At 43.9% G+C, this 16,944-nt stretch overlaps 1 protein-coding gene across 1 annotated transcript; it reads left to right on the forward strand.

The window, feature by feature from the left end:
* The first annotated feature begins 4,056 nt into the window (after positions 1-4,056).
* LOC115361416 (uncharacterized) lies at positions 4,057-15,236 on the forward strand. The gene is made up of 10 exons (XM_030054782.1): positions 4,057-4,159; positions 4,275-4,378; positions 4,464-4,529; positions 4,879-4,956; positions 5,271-5,492; positions 5,628-5,762; positions 6,574-6,666; positions 6,757-6,825; positions 7,215-7,355; positions 7,677-15,236. Exons 1-10 carry the CDS (start codon positions 4,057-4,059, stop codon positions 15,165-15,167), a joined length of 8,502 nt encoding a protein of 2,833 aa, XP_029910642.1. The 3' UTR covers positions 15,168-15,236.
* The last annotated feature ends 1,708 nt before the right edge of the window (positions 15,237-16,944 follow it).

Below are 16,944 nucleotides of genomic sequence, written 5' to 3' on the forward strand. Positions count from 1 at the left end.
ATGTACACCAGTCATAGCTTTGCTAGTGTGTGTGTGTGTGTGTGTGTAGTTACAAGGTTTTATTTGCATAGAACTTATTTTGTGATATATGTTGTTGAGCTGAGTGTGTGTGGCCTGTGTGTGCATTCAAAGAGCAGATACAGGCAAAGCTGTGCTAATGTTTGGTTTGAGAGGAAAACTTATTCTTGTTGTGTGGAAAAGGAAAATTATTGGACTTGATGATGAATAGTTGCATGTTTGTTTGTTGTTTTTTTTTTTTTTTTTGTATTTTGATATCAGATTTTATTTGCATGGAGCTGAGTTTGTGATATGTGCTTGAGCTGAGTGTGTGTGGCTTTGTGACAGAGCTATATCTGCTCTTTGAATGTACACCAGTCATACCTTTGCTAGTGTGTGTGTGTGTGTGTGTGTGTGTGTGTGTGTGTGGTTCAACCAGATTTTGAGATGAAAACTTTCTCTTGCTGTGTGAAAAGGGAAATTATTGGACTTGATGATGAAAACTGGCATGTGTGTGTTTTCTGTAGTTTGCTATCATGTTTTATTTGCATGAAACTAAGCTTATGATGTATGTTGCTGAGTGTGTGTGGCTTTTGTGTGCATTCAAAGAGCAGGTGTTGCTGTGTCATAGGCAAAGCTGTGCTAGTGTTTGGTTTGAGAGGAAAACGTATTCTTGGTGTGTGATGAAGGAAAATTATTGGACTTGATGATGAGTTGTTGCAGGTGTGTCTGTGTGCTTTTTTCTCTGTTGTTTGATATCAGGTTTTATTTGCATGGAACTGAGTTTGTGATATGTACTTGAGCTGAGTGTGTGTGGCTTTGTGACAGAGCTATATCTGCTCTTTGAATGTACACCAGTCATAGCTTTGCTAGTGTGTGTGTGTGTGTGTGTGTGTGTGTGTGTGTGTGTGTGTGTTTTGTTTGATATAAGGTGTTATTTGCATGGAACTGAGTTTGTGATATATGTTGTTGAGCTGAGTGTGTGTGGCCTGTGTGTGTGTGTGTGTGTGTGTGTGTGTGTGTGTGTGTGTGTGTGTGTGTATTCAAAGAGCAGGTGTAGCTGAGAGACATTGTGTCGGCCATTTTGTGTGCATATAAAGAAAAGCTGTGTCTTAGGCCTAGTTGTGCTAGTGTGTGGTTCTATAAGATTTTGAGAGGCAAACTTTTTCTTGCTGTGACAAAGGAAAACTATTTCACTTGTGTGTGTGTGTGTGTGTGTGTGTGTGTAGCTACAAGGTTTTATTTGCATAGAACTGATTTTGTGATATGTTGTTGAGCTGAGTGTGTGTGGCCTGTGTGCATTCAAAGAGCAGATATAGGCAAAGCTGTGCTAGTGTTTGATTTGAGAGGAAAACTTATTCTTGTTGTGTGGAAAAGGAAAATTATTGGACTTGATGATGAATAATTGCATTTGTTTTTGTATGTGTGTGTGTGTGTATTTTGATATAAGGTTTTATTTGCATGGAGCTGAGTTTGTGACATGTACTTGAGCTGAGTGTGTGTGGCTTTGTGGCAGAGCTGTATCTGCTCTTTGAATGTACACCAGTCATAGCTTTGCTAGTGTGTGTGTGTGTGTGTGTGTGTGTGTGTGTGTGTGTGTGTGTGTGTTTGTGGTTCAACCAGATTTTGAGATGTAAACTTTCTCTTGCTGTGACAAATGAATATTATTTGACTTGATGTGTGTGTGTGTTTGTGTGTGTGTGTTTTCTTTTTTTGTAGTTTGATATAAGGTTTTATTTGCATGGAACTGAGTTTGTGATATATGTTGTTGAGCTGAGTGTGTGTGGCCTGTGTGTGTGTGTGTGTGTGTATTCAAAGAGCAGGTGTAGCTGAGAGACATTCTGTCAGCCATTTTGTGCCCATATAAAGAAAAGCTGTGTCTAAGTTGTGCTAGTGTGTGGTTCTGTAAGATTTTGAGAGGCAATCTTTTTCTTGCTGTGACAAAGAAAAACTATTTCACTCGTGTGTGTGTGTGTGTGTGTGTGTGTGTGTGTGTGTGTGTGTGTGTGTTTGTGTGTAGTTACAAGGTTTTATTTGCATAGAACTGATTTTGTGATATATGTTGTTGAGCTGAGTGTGTGTGGCCTGTGTGTGCATTCAAAGAGCAGATATAGGCAAAGCTGTGCCAGTGTTTTGTTTGAGAGGAAAACTTATTCTTGTTGTGTGGAAAAGGAAAATTATTAGACTTTATGATGAATCGATGCATGATTTTTTTTTTTTTTTTTTGTAGTTTTAGATCAGGTTTTATTTGCATGGAACTGAGTTTGTAATATGTGCTTGAACTGAGTGTGTGTGTGGCTTTGTGACAGAGCTATATCTGCTCTTTGAATGTACACCAGTCATAGCTTTGCTTGTGTGTGTGTGTGTGTGTGTGTGTGTGTGTATGTGTGTGTGTGTGTGTGTGTGTGTGTGTGTGTGGTTCAACCAGATTTTGAGATGAAAACTTTCTCGCTGTGTGAAAAGGGAAATTATTGGACTTGATGATGAAAACTGCTATGTGTGTGTTTTTTGTAGTTTGCTATCATGTTTTATTTGCATGAAACTAAGCTTATGATGTATGTTGCTGAGTGTGTGTGGCTTTTGTGTGCATTCAAAGAGCAGGTGTTGCTGTGTCATAGGCAAAGCTGTGCTAGTGTTTGGTTTGAGAGGAAAACCTATTCTTGTTGTGTGTTAAAGGAAAATTATTGGACTTGATGATGAGTTGTTGCAGGTGTGTGTGCTTTTTTGTAGTTTGATATCAGGTTTTATTTGCATGGAACTGAGTTTGTGATACATGTTGTTGAGCTGAGTGTGTGTGGCTTGTGTGCATTCAAAAAGCAGGTGTAGAGTGTCATAGTTGGGCTGGTGTGTAGTGTAATAACATTTTGAGAGGAAGAATTTTTTGCTGTGTGAAAACGGAAAGTTATTTGTTTTGATGATAAATGGTTGCATGTGTTTTTTTGTGTAGGTTTATAACAGGTTTTATTTGCATGGAAGTGTTTGATATATGTAGTTCAGTTGAGTGTGTGTGGCTTTTGTATGCATTCAAAGAGCAAATAGTTGTGTCATAGGCATTGCTGTGTTAGTGGTTGGTCCAATATGATTGTAAGAGAAGGTCTTCCTTGTGTGACAAAGGGAAATTATTTGATTCAATATTGATAACTGTAATAGTTTTTTTTTTTTTTTTTTCATGCGGGCGTGTGTGTCCTTTGCTGTGTGCATGAACCATAGTTTGATGTATTTAGTTGGTTGTGTCTGTGTCCACCGGCATGGCTAAGCTGTGAGATGTTGTCAGCCACTTTCTGTGTAATGAGGAAGCAAATAATGTAATTAGGATGCCAGTTTGCTGGTTTATTATGATTTTGAGAGGAAAAGGTTTTCTTAAGATGTGTCTCTGTTTTGAGCAGCACAGTCGTGTTGTTGGCCATTTTCTTTCGATTACTTGAAGACAATATGGATGCTGGTTTGTGTCTTAAGCATTTTATAGAGAGAAAGACCTTATTTAAAATTAAAACCTAAAAATTTCCTACAGCTAAGTGTATTCAGGATGCTTTCAGTAACTTTCTGTTCAATTAAATGGTGTTTTTCTATTAGACAGGTAATGTTGTTTAAATCAAACAATATGTTTCATTTAATTTACAGATATTGATATCGATTGGCTGTGAGATCTGGTGTTGTTGAGAGCGAGAGACCTGCGATTGACCTGCGAGCGACCTGCGATTGACCTGCGAGCGACCTGCGAGCTACATCTGCGATCCCTTGATCCAGGACAAGTTTACACAGACATATTGATTAAATTTAAAAACAAACACATAACTAATTGTTAATCAACACACATAGTTTTACTTTTTTGACACACAGACACACACAGACAGACAGACACACACACGCACACACACACACACACACACACTGCCAAGGTAAGTTGAAACGTTTGTGTATTTGAAGGCTGACCTTGTCTGGGAAAGCATTGTTTGTGAGTATGATTGGCACAGATTCACTTGGATTTTTAAAGTTTCTTTGAACTTTGGAGGAAATTTTATTTTATTTTTTTTTGTTTGTTTTTTTTTTCATTCCTAGATGCCCCGTGCCAAGTCCCACCGGCGGGCCCAGGCCCAGAAGCGGAGGATGGCGCAGCCGCAGCCATGGACCCCCCAGCCGCCTGTCCCCGAGTTCGTTGCTCGTAAGTATCAAACAGTTTGTTTATTTTTTTAATGTTTAACTGACGCAGTTTGAATGTTATTTGAGGAAATACAAATTTTGGGTCATCATCCTTAACTTTGTTGTCAACCACACAGGGCGCGGTACAGGGTACCGCCATCGCGTGCGGAGATGGCCGACTTCGGAGCTGACCCAGCGCAGCTTCAAGTTGGTCACTCCTGCCCTGCAGCCGGACCAGAAGGTATTAGTTTTTCTTTTTCAGAAACACAGTGCTGGTTGTAAGAAGTCGGTGTCTATGTTCTAAAGCCGTGTCTCTGTCGTTGCAGATGGTGTTCGTCGTGGGAGACTCCCACCTGCGGGCCATGGTGGATGGGATCGTCGCGATGCCGGAGGTACCTCTCTCTTTCTCTTTTCTCTCTGTTCCAGGTGCGCATGCAGCAGAGCTGAGGACGGAGGTGTCCCACGCCGCTCTCCCCTGGACCCCGGACGTGGTGTGTGTGCTCGCCCCGAGCAACAACCTGACAGCCAGCAGGAACATCGGAGAGGCGTCGCTGGACTTCGGTGCTCTCCTGGCTACAGTTTGCAACCGCTGGGCGAAGGTGTGTTTAATTTGCAGTTGGCAGTATTTGTTTTGTCCTGTGCTGTCACAGTAAGCGTGTGTTTTCACATGTGCTTTTTTAGAAACCTAAATGTGATTCTAAATGTGATTTTTTTTTTTTTTTTTTTTGTGTGTGTGTGTAGGTGTTCGTGCTGGACTTCCCTCCACGCCTGAACATCGAGCCTGGCCTGCAGGACGTGTTCCGCCAGGAGTTCCGCCGTGTCGCAGCACGCATGGGTACGTCTTAGTTTTGGTCATCAGTTTGATTATAACTGACGTATCGTGAACCTAACCTCATATGTTTTACATGAGTGTATTTATTACCAGAATGTATAATATTTCTCACTTTTGCGGCAGGTCTCCCATACGTGTCTGTGGCAGAGCACCTCCCTCTGGACCGTTTGGAGCTGTGGAGCCGTGACGGTGTAAGTACAGCATACTTTGTTGTTGTGACATGACACATGGAGGAGTTGAAGGTTGTCATTTTCGATACACCAGCTGAGCACAATGTGTTCTGCGTTTCACTGTTTTCCAGGTGCACCTCAGCGACAGCGATGGAACGCCGATCCTGGTCCAGGCCCTGTGGGACGCCGCGGTCCGCCAGCTGGCTCCTCCTCCTCCTCCTCCTCCTCCTTCGGTGCCCCCCCGGACATCGCCTCGTGCCAGGGTCTCCCCCGTGCTGGTCGTGACGGGACACAGCCCCGCGGCTCGTCACCGCAACCCACTGGAGTGGACCGTTGTCGGACAGGAGGGCAAGGTAATGTGTTTGAGTCATTTTCTGGCTGTACATTTGTGCATCTTTTCTGGTTTTACGCCTTTATTTTGTGTGTGTGTGTGTTTTTTTTTTTTTTTTTTTAATGGTGATAATTTTTTTTTGTTGTGGTTTTTAAAGATTCGAGCATCTCCGGTGCAAGAGTCTGTCCTCCCGTCCAACCCCGTCTGGTTCAGCGGCGACATCCTGGAGGCCATGGAGAGGGTTTCGCCATCCTCGGACAGCGACGTCACTGCCCTTCTGCCAGCTGGCCAGGTAAATTGTCTGATAATTACATTTATATATTAAGAAGTAATCCATATTAGTTCTGACTTTAAGGTGTTTCTGTTAAGTTATAAAATGTTAAATGGGTTTGCCTCTAATGTTTCCCCTTGTCTCTGTGTGAGTGTGTGTGTGTGAATGGTTGTGAGTTTTTCCGAGTGCATGCTGTGTCTTTTTGAGCCAGGTCATCATGCTGCTGGTGGTTGTGTGGCTCAGGTCCCAGGCTGCTCCAGTGCATGTGGCTCCCCTCGGCATCCGCATTCCTCATCCACCAACTGTTTTTACATTTTTTTTCTTTATATTATACATACAGATCTTTTGTTGTTTTTTTTTCTGTGCTTGCAATCTCCATTGTAGGTGTGTATGTCCTGGACAAAATTGAATTTAAGACTGCATTTAACAAGGTTTGTTTTCCTTCTTTTAGACTTCCCGTGTGAGGCGTTCGCCGAAAGGTGTTGCCACAAGGCGTAGAGGAGGGAAGCGGCAGGTTGGTATCATGTTTAGTATGTGAGCTACGTGAATTGTTTTTGCCATATTTTGATAACACATGCAGAACCCGAATGAATGAGTGCATTATTGAAATGAGTCTTTTGTCTTCCCCTATCTTTTTTAGGTGCCGGCAACACCTTCACCTGCCCGTGTCACCGTGCCTGCCTCCGGCCCCAGACCAGCGGTGCAGCAGGTTTGTCTTTGTTAAAATATAATATGTGAGTTATCGTTTTGAGAGGTTGCAGGGAAATGGTTCTCCTGTGATTTAGTGAAACCTTGTTTGATTTTTTTTTGTTTTTTTTTTGTCTTGTGTCAGGTGGAGGCGACAGCCCAGGAGTCGTCCAGCGTGGTGCCAGGGGTGGTCGTCGTCCGGGAGGAGGTCGCCGCAGCGTGCCCAGCCGTCCCGGAGGTGCAGCAGAGTACTTTTTATAACGTGCAGAACCCGTGTGAATGAGTGCATTATGTAAATGAGGCTTTTTTTCTTCCCCATCTTTTTTAGGTGCCAGCGAGACCTTCACCAGCCCGTGTGACCGTGTCCGCCTCCGCGCCCAGACCAGCGGTGCAGCAGGTTTGTCTTTGTTTAAATATAATATGTGAGTTAGCATTGAGAGGTGGCAGGAAAATGGTTCTCCTGTTTTCATATTTGTCTGTTGTGTACATTCTGTTTTATCTAGTTATTCTCAATTGCACTCAGTATTATTTACACTGTTTATTCAGTTGTTTACACTGTTTAGTCTGTTGTTTACATTCTGTTTTATCTAGTTACTCTCAATTGCACTCATTATTATTTAGCTCTTGTTTTTTAGCACTAGTTATATAGACCATATCGCACTAGTTATATAGATTATATTTAATTTTTAAACGGTCCCACAATTCCATCTCTGCTGTAATCCGGAAGCCAAGCAACGACATTTCGTTGCCAAAATCTCACTGCTGTGTTTTTTTTTTTTTTATCAGGTGGAGGCGACAGCCCAGGAGTCGGCCAGCGCGGTGCCGGGAGTGGTCGCCGGTCAGGAGGAGGTCGACGCAGCGTGCCCTGCTGTCCCAGAGGAGCGACAGATCGACAAAGCTAAGGCTGTTTTTGTTCCTTCTGTTTGTGTTAGTGATGTTCAGTCAGAGTCTAGCGCTAATGCTGTGGCAACAGGGTCTAACATAGATAGCGGCAGGATTAGGCTAGCTAAAGTTGTGCGCGGGTCGTTTCATCAGGGAAATGCCCGATTTGTGTATGCAGGTGTGCAGTGTATGGCTATAGCTTTGGTCAGCTTAGCCAAACACACAGTGAGGAGCGCGTTCTCGTGGGACAGGCTGGATCTGGATCGCGCGTTGGTTGAAGGTGATGAGTTGTACACGAGTTTGCGTGACCTCAACATCTTCAGCCATGTGTCTAATCTGCTGTCTGTGCCAGATTTGCCACAACAGCTGGAATTAGACGGACAGTTGTTTAGGTTCGGTTTTGGCGACACAGTGTTAGGCGAAGTAGGCGTGACCGAAGGTGAATACATCGATTTCGGTGTATTCATCAGCTTGCGTAATGGACTGGAGAGAATCTTCAGTCAATACACCACATGTCTTTTGACAATGTGCGGAAACACCACTGCCATCGTGCGTGAGGGTGGACGGTTCGCTGTGGTCGACAGTCACTCACGCAGTAGCACTGGCTTGTTACACCACAATGGTACAAGCGTGGTTCTGCATTTCGCGTGTCTCGACGACCTGCACCACTACATCTGTCGTTTGGCCGACAGTCTCCTTTCGAGGGAGAAGCTCTTTGAGCTGTGTGGTGTTACGGTCAGCACGGATGCAAGTCCAGCGCGGTCTGGTGTGTCTGTGGAGAGTCTCATCACTGAGATGAGCGCTGCTCCGGCACCAGAGTCTAGTGTGCTCACTGAGGCTGGGAGAAAAAGTGAGGTGTCTGCAGGCGTTTGTGTGCCTGAGTGTGGTGTCAGCATTGCCGCAAGTCCGGCACTGTCTGGCATTTCTGTGTTGACTTTCTCCAGCGAGGTGAGCAGCGGTTCAGCGGCAGAACCAACAGTGGCTAATGGCAGAAAGCGTGTTATTTCTTCCGGCACTTGTATGTCGAAGAAATCCAAGAGTTTCGATGTCCGAGAGGTCAATTCGGACGTCGAATTTGTTAGCGAGGTGAGAAGTGAAGAGCTGGTCTTCCATCCCCTCGGCTTAGATGTTTGTCGTGCTTTATGCACAAAGTTGAACGTCGATTGCGTGAAGGTTGTTAGTCCGGTAGCCACAGAGGAGGGGTTGTTAGGTGTTCCTTGTAGCAAAGAGAGGATTGTTGCCGATGGGAACTGCTTCTTCAGAGCCATCTCTCAGGCTGTGAGTGGTTCTCAGAAGCACCATCGTAAGATTAGGTTAGCTGTATGTAAAGAGTTAGAAAGGAACACTGATAGATATCAGAGTTTTTTGAGAAGTGAGTACTCCTCTGTGTTAGAGTACATTGAGCAGTCCAGGATGAGGCGTGTCGGTAGTTGGGCCACAGAGGTGGAGATTCAGGCGACGGCCGATTGGTTAGGCGTTAGTGTGTTTACTTTTCATGACGGACGTTGGATAAAGTATAGTTGTAGCAGTCAGCATTTGTCAGCGGAGTGTGTTTACTTAGAGAATGTCATGGGGCGACATTTTGAGAATGTGGTTTGTGTATTTAAGCCTGGACTGCAGAGTTGCTTTGGGTATTGTAAAATTAGTGAAGTCACAGGTTACAGCATTAGGCCTAGAATGATGGATGTTGTAGATGGTGACAACACAGCGGTTAGGTATGATGTCGTAGGTTCTGTTGTAGGTGTACAGGATAGTGTCAAGGACGTGGAGGCTGCTAGGGAGTTAGTGTCAGTTAGAAAGTCTCTGTCCAAGTATCTGAAGAGGAAGCAAAGGACGCAGGAAAAGTGTAATATGCCGCTTAGAGAGAAACGGCAGTTAACTATTAGGAAGATGTATAAGGAAAATGTGTTGTTTAGGGAGAATGCTAAGTTTTGCAGTGTAGAAAAGTATTGTAAGAATTTGCCCCACAGAGAAAGGGTTAAACAGATGAGTATTAGTAAATACAGAGAAAGCATTGAACATAGGGAGAGAGTTAAGGCCAGGAGTGTGGGCAAATACAGGGACAGCAGTGAGCATAGGGAGAGACTTAAGGCCAGGAGTGTGGGCAAATACAGGGACAGCAGTGAGCATAGGGAGAGACTTAAGGCCAGGAGTGTGGGCAAATACAGGGACAGCAGTGAGCATAGGGAGAGACTTAAGGCCAGGAGTGTGGGCAAATACAGGGACAGCAGTGAGCATAGGGAGAGACTTAAGGCCAGGAGTTTTGTCCAATATAGGGACAACAGTGAGCACAGGGAGAGAGTTAAGGGTAAGATTTTGGGCAAATATAGGGACAGCACAGAGTATAGGGAGAAACTTAAAAAAATGAGTAAGAGTAAGTATCACGGTAGTGTAGATCATAAGCAGAGAGTAATTTCCAGTGTCAGGTTAGGTAGAAAGCAGAAGGTAGACAAGTCAAAAGATTTTGGTTTTGTTAGGGAGCAGTTTTTAGAAAAGGTCAGAGATGGACCTGATTTTGTGTGCTGTGTGTGTCATAGGTTGTTTTTTAGATATCAGGTGGTTAGTTGTGATAGGGAAACTTATAGGCGAAGTTCAGCGACAGCGGCTGTGGCAGATAGGTGTATAGGCCAGCAGTATTTGCATCGGTGTAGTGGGGAGTGTGTTGCGCCATGTTCGTTGGTTTCATCGCGCGGTAATTTGTGGATCTGTTATACATGTGATAGAAAGCTTAGTTCAGGTGAGATGCCAGCTGAATGCTGGGTTAATAACTTGGAGCTTGATCCCATTCCTGCTGAACTGGGATCGTTGAATAGTTTAGAACAGCATCTTATTGCGTTACACATTCCATTCATGAAAATGTTGGCACTGCCTAAAGGCGGGCAGAATGGAGTACATGGACCAGTGACATGTGTTCCAGCCAACATTGTTCAGACTGCGAATGTGTTGCCTCGTTCTAGTATGGAAGGGTCTCTGCTTCAGGTTAAGCTGAAGCGGAAACTCACATATAAAGGGCATTACGAGTACCAGTTTGTGGATACGTTGCATGTAAGACAGGCGCTAGATTACTTAAAGAGAACAAATGTATATTATAGAGACATTGAGTTTAACGAGCACTGGGTCAATGAGTTTGTTAGGGAGGAAGATAGGGAGAGGGAAGAGGCCGAGTCAGGCAGTGAGGGTGAGGCTGAGGTTAGGTCAGGGCAGGTTACGGTTCAGAGTGAAATGTGTGAGCTAGCGGAATCAGCAGACATAGGACAGGATGAACTGTTGCATGACAGACAACAGCACTGCATGTTTCAGGACACTTGTCTTATGCCTGTTGATATTGGTCAGGAAGCTTTAGATCAGTATTTTAAGGATATTTTGAATATTGCGCCTGCAGAAGGGAATAGTCCAGTTAGAATGCTTTCTGACCACACGAACGAGGCAAAATGTTTCCCGGTGTTGTTTCCGACGGGTGGTAAGACGTATCATGATGGTCGGTGGCATGACTTGACGTTGGCGCGTTATCTTAATAATAGGATCATGCATGCCGATGGTCGTTTTGCGCGTAATGTAGAGTATATATTTTTTGCTCAGTACGTGTCGGAGTTGGACAAGGTTGTGTCCAGTGTTTCTGTTGCGTTGCGTAAGGGTAAAGGAGGTCAGAGGCCTCAGCGGATTAGTGAGGATGTGTTAGCGGATGCGGACGCCTTGAAGCAGTTGTTGGCGTGTGATGATGGGTTTAGGTTTCTTAAACCCATTAGAGGAACTCCGGCCTTCTGGCAGTCTGTCCAGAAGGATGTGATGGCTTGTGTGCGTCAGTTAGGCATTCCGACGTGGTTTTGCTCGTTTTCGTCTGCGGATATGCGCTGGCAGAATCTTCTGACCAGCATCCTGAAACAGGAAGGCAGATCGCAGACGGTAGAGGATTTGGAGTGGGCTGATAGGTGCGCGTTGTTGCGACGTAATCCTGTGACCGCGGCGCGAATGTTTGACTACAGGTGGCATTGTTTTCTGAAAGAGGTTCTCATGTCTCCCTGTCATCCTATCGGTAAAATAATCGATTACTTTTATAGGGTCGAATTTCAACAGAGAGGCTCACCACATGTACATTGTTTGTTTTGGATCGAGGGTGCTCCCCAAATTGATAAAAACACAGATGAGGAAGTTATAGAATTTATTGACCGTTACGTTACGTGTGAGCTACCCTCAGATGATGACACACTATTGGACACGGTGTCATCTGTTCAAACACATTCCAAACGACATTCAAAGTCATGCAGAAAACACAAAACGACATGTCGTTTCAATTTTCCAAAACCTGTTACTGCGCGCACATTCATTTGTAGAATGCGGGAGTGCAAGTGTGATAAGAACAAGAAGACAGGTGAGGCTGAATCTAATTCAGAAAACAAGCCAGCCTGTAAATGTTTTGAGGATAGGGATAGGATGCCAAAAGAGTTTGCTCATAAAATTCTTGAAGATGTTAAAAAAGCTGTGGAACGCGATGTGCCTCCTGCTAGTGTAGAGGATTTGTTTCGTAGTTTGCGCATTAATCAGGAGATTTTTGAGCGGGCTTATAGGCGTTTAGAAAAGAAACATAAGGTTGTCTATAGGAGAGGGGTGAACGAGGTTTGGGTTAATCAGTATAGCAAGAAGTTGTTGAAGTGCTGGAACGCAAACATGGACATTAGCTTTGTCACCGACGCCTACGCAGTAGTGATATACATAATATCGTATATTACGAAAGCAGAGAGAGAAATTGGCCTATTATTGACTAATGCCCAAAAAGAAGCAAAAAAACAAGGGAATCTCTCTGCCAAAGAAGCCCTGCGGAAGCTGGGCAGTGTATATTTACACAACAGAGATGTTTGTGCGCAGGAGGCGGTGTATAGGCTAACGAACATGCACCTTCGGGAGTGTTCCAGAAAGGTTGTGTTTGTGCCGACAGGCAGTAGAATAGTTAGAATGAGTTTACCCCTCAGTGTGTTGAGGCAGATGGCGGCCTCCCGTGATCTACGGGAGGAGGATATGTGGATGGTTAGTATTGTAGATAGGTATAGGAATAGGCCTGACAGCGTAGTGTTTGATAACATGTGTATGGCTACCTTTGCATCTGAGTATCGTGTTCTCAGCAAAAATGAGATGTCTCAAGACAGAATTGAACTGAAGAATGACTTAGGATTCATTCTTAGGAGAACACGCACTCAGTTTGCAGTGGTGCGATACATGCGTTTTAATTTGGATAGAGAGGAGGAGGCACATTTTCAGAGCCTGTTGCAGTTGTTTCTTCCTTATAGAACTGACTCAGACCTCAAACCTGAAGGCTTTGAGCTGTTTGAGCAGTTCTATAACGATGGTGAGGTGATGTTTAGCGACGGCTCTGTACATTCGGTTCACGACGTCGTCGATGAGAATAGGGCCAGGTTTGAGGTCAATTGTCCTCACCTGGAGTTAGCCCAGGAGATAGCTGCGCAAAATAACGGTGTAGATGAGGATGTTTGGGGTGAGCTTTGTCCTGAACAGGAAGCGGAACGCCTTGAGGGTTTAGAAGAGATGAGGCAGCAGCGGGAAGGTGACTTAGCTGAGGAACAGCTAGTTGAGTCGTTAGTGAATGTGCCGGACTTGATTGTTGGTGGCAGACAGGTAGCGCAGTTAGAAAGAAACAGGTCCATTTTATCTAGAACTGAGGGTTTAGCGCTTGTTAGGTCTCTGAATGAGACACAGCTTGCTGTTTTTTATAGGGTGAGACACTGGTGTCTGCAGAAGGTGATGGGTAAAAACCCAGAGCCTCTGCGTGTATTTGTGACAGGTGGTGCAGGGACGGGGAAAAGTCATTTAATTAGGGCTATTCAGTATGAGGCAGCGCGGCTGCTGTCAACGCTTTGTGATCAACCAGACGATATCTGTGTTTTGTTAACTGCTCCAACAGGAATAGCTGCATACAATTTGAATGCAGCAACAATTCATCACACATTGAGTATTGGCAAACAGGCTAGTTTACCTTACACCCCTCTGGGTGAAGATAAACTAAACTCTTTGCGCGCCAAATTAAGTCACCTCCAAATTTTAATCATAGACGAAATCAGTATGGTTAATCACAACCTGTTGGCTTATGTCCACGGTAGGTTAAGACAGATTAAACAGACAGGCGACTTTTCCCCGTTTGGTAATGTTAGCGTGATAGCTGTCGGAGACTTCTATCAGTTGCCTCCCGTTAAAGGGAAGCCTCTGTATAGTAGTCCTGTTGGTGTGGACCTGTGGTGTAATTTCAGCATCGTGGAGCTGAAAAAGATAGTTAGGCAGAAGGATAGTGTGTTTGCTGAAATGCTTAATAGGTTAAGAGTGCGTTCCAGGGCCACCCCAATGTTAGATAGCGACGTTGAAATGCTGAAGATGCGCGAGACCGGCGAGGTGAGCTCAGCCTTGCATATCTTTGCGACGAATAGGCAAGTAAGTGAGCACAACCTAAATTATCTGTTTGACTGTTGTCCTGATTATGTCACCATTGAGGCGCAGGATTTTGTGACTAACAGGACAACAGGGAATTTGGAACGGATGCCCGGGCATCACGGCGTTGCGGCGGACACGTCTCTGCCGGAGACTTTGTGTATAGCGAGGAACGCGCGAGTCATGTTGTGTAAGAACGTGGATGTTGCGGACGGCCTGGTCAATGGAGCATGTGGCACGGTCACTCAGGTAGTTTTTGGAGAGGATTCCACGTTTCCTCTCACCGTGTATGTTAGATTTGATGATGAGAAAATTGGTTCAGATAGGCGGAAAAACCGTGCACATGCAGCAGTAGAATGCCTGCAGTCTACTGCCATTGATCCAGAGGAGGATAGAGCCACCAAGCGTGGCGGTTTGCGTCGTCAGTTTCCTCTTAGGTTAGCGTGGGCTTGCACTGTTCACAAAGTGCAAGGACTCACTGTGGACGAGGCGGTAGTGTCCTTGAAGAGGGTGTTTGCACCGGGGCAGGCATATGTAGCGCTTAGTCGCGTTAGGGCCTTGTCTGGACTGATCATCGAGGATTTTACAGAGAAGGCAATTTATTGCAAGGACGCCATAAAGGAGGCCTTGGATAGCATGCCTCCATTTTTGATTGAGCAGCCAGAGCCTTCATTAAATGCACACAGTTTCTCTGTGTATTTAATGAACGTTCAAAATTTAAGTCGGCACATGTTAGATTTGGTGTCTTGCACGCAGCATTTACAGCTTACCTGTATTGCTGTGACAGAAACGTGGCTCACTGCACAGTCCTCATTAGACAGTGTCCAAATTGAAGGTTACACTTTCCACAGTCGTCCTCGTGGCTTGTGTTACAGCAGCAATAACCCTAAATTGTTAGAGCTAAAGAACCTAGAACACGGTGGAGTTGGTTTGTATAGTGTAGACAATTTGGACTGTGATATTCTGCAGGTGCCCGATTTGAATCTGGAGTGTTTGGTGTGCCTGTGCAACAAATTCAACATACTGTTGGCAGTAATTTATCGTCCACCGTGTTATCCAATTACTTTATTCAAACAAAATCTGGGGAAGTTACTTGATTGGTTACATCCAATCAGTAACACAATTGTAATAATGGGGGATTTCAATGAGAACATTTTAAAAACATCCTCAATTTGCAAATTTATGGGTGAAAAAGGATTTAGTCAGCATGTAACACAAGAAACTACAGAGAAGGGGACACTAATTGATCACGTTTATGTTAAAACAACACAGTATAATGTGGAGTGTGCAGTGATGCCGACGTATTTTAGTGATCATGAAGGTGTTGCATGTAGTTTTAGTGTTAACGATGATCAGGGGTTAGTTGTTGACTTGGAGGAGGTAGAGGGCCTCTTCGAGTCAGACGTGGATTTTGATGAGGGTTAGGTTGGTTTGTTTGGCAAAGGAGGCAAACAATGAATTCACACGACCGGTGTGAATTAATTGTTTGATGAGTCAAACGGAGCTACATTGCAGTGTCCCGGTGCAAATGTTAGTGTTGTCACGTTTGCGTGTTGGTTCAGAGGAAACTGACTTTGTAGTGTGTTGTGGTGTTCATGGTGTGTACATTGGCTACCACCATGAATGTTGTCTTTTTAGAGCCTGTCCCACTGTAATTGTATAGATTGTTATTTATTGTCATTATTTATAGTATTTATATCGTGTATTTATTGGGATTTTAGATTATGTATTTATGATGTGGAATAGATGATCATGGTTAGATCTTAGATTAAACAAATCATGTGTTTCAGGGGGAATTAGGGAAGGTTTAGTTGTGGAGAATCATGTGTAGGGACGTATATCATGTAATCATGTGTCACAGGTTTATGGATGTGTTAGTCTCTGTTTGCCACGTGTTAGCTGTTGGTCTCTGTTTAAAGTTTAAATGTGAAGAGTTCATTTGCAAAAACAGATAAAAGCCATTCTTAAAATGGATACACTGTTTCACTGATACTGCTTGGAGTACACACACACACACACACACACACACACACACACACACACACACACAAAGCATGATTTAGGATAATAAACATTTAAAAAGGTTTAATGAACTCAAATGGGGATCTGTTTTTGCAAATGAGCTCTTCATGTATATCTGTTAAAATTTTAAATGTATGTCTGTTTAAAGTTTAAATGTATATCTGTTTAAAGTTGAAATGTATATAGTTCTGCAGGTTTGAGTCCATGTCACCTTCATGTGTACTGTCTGTACACAAGAGGTTCACTTTCAACACTGAAGTGTTCCCTCTGGTGTGCATGAACTAAGAGCAAATCTGTTGTGGCACAACAAGGCACAGACTCCCCATTCTGTACGCCTCAGCTGCCACAACAGGACAGTTATTTATATAAAAAGTAAATCCATTACCAGTCGTCTATTTTCCAGGTTTTCTGCTCCCATTTGTGTCCCCCATTCTTAACTTTTCTGTCTCCCTATGCTTCACCAACTTTACACAGTTGGGTGGCCCTGTCAACAAATTGTAGTTACTTTAGTTAGTGTACTATGAGATGCTGTTGGTCAGTGATGTTTGCCTCAAAATGTTGTCTTTTTTTTTTACTCTGAGGGGAACTTCCTGGTTGAAGATGCTACTGTGGTGCAGCGTCCCAAACTTCCCTACCTCCCAAGTGATGATGTGTCGCCTTGTAGCAAGTGGCATCGTGGGACAGAGACAGCACATGCATTGTACCTATGTCCTGTCAAAGTGGTTCAGATGAACTTTAGTCTCAGTATTGTAGGTCTGGGACATGAGACGTATGAGGTAATAGTTAAAAAAGTAATCCTATCTTAATTGTAGTTTGTTATCTGTGTTTACAACATCTATTGCACGTCTGTCCGTCCTGGGGAGGGATCCCTCCTCTGTTGCTCCCCTGAGGTTTCTTCCTATTTTTCTCCCTGTTAAAGGGGTTTTTTAGGGAGTTGTTCCTCATCCGATGTGAGGGTCTAAGGACAGAGGATGTTGTATTTTCTGTAAAGCCCTTTGGGACAAATTTGTATTTGTGATTCTGGGCTATACAAATAAATAAAATTGAATTGAATTGGAATCCAGGCCTATGCTATTTTATTTTTCTTACATGAACAATACATGAAGTTCAGCCATGATTTTTCTAAATGTTTGTCTTGACAGAATAAATAACTAAACTGTACTGAGAAAAAACGTCAGTG

This window comes from Myripristis murdjan, chromosome 7 (genome assembly GCF_902150065.1).
Source record: "Myripristis murdjan chromosome 7, fMyrMur1.1, whole genome shotgun sequence".
NCBI lineage: Eukaryota > Metazoa > Chordata > Actinopteri > Holocentriformes > Holocentridae > Myripristis > Myripristis murdjan.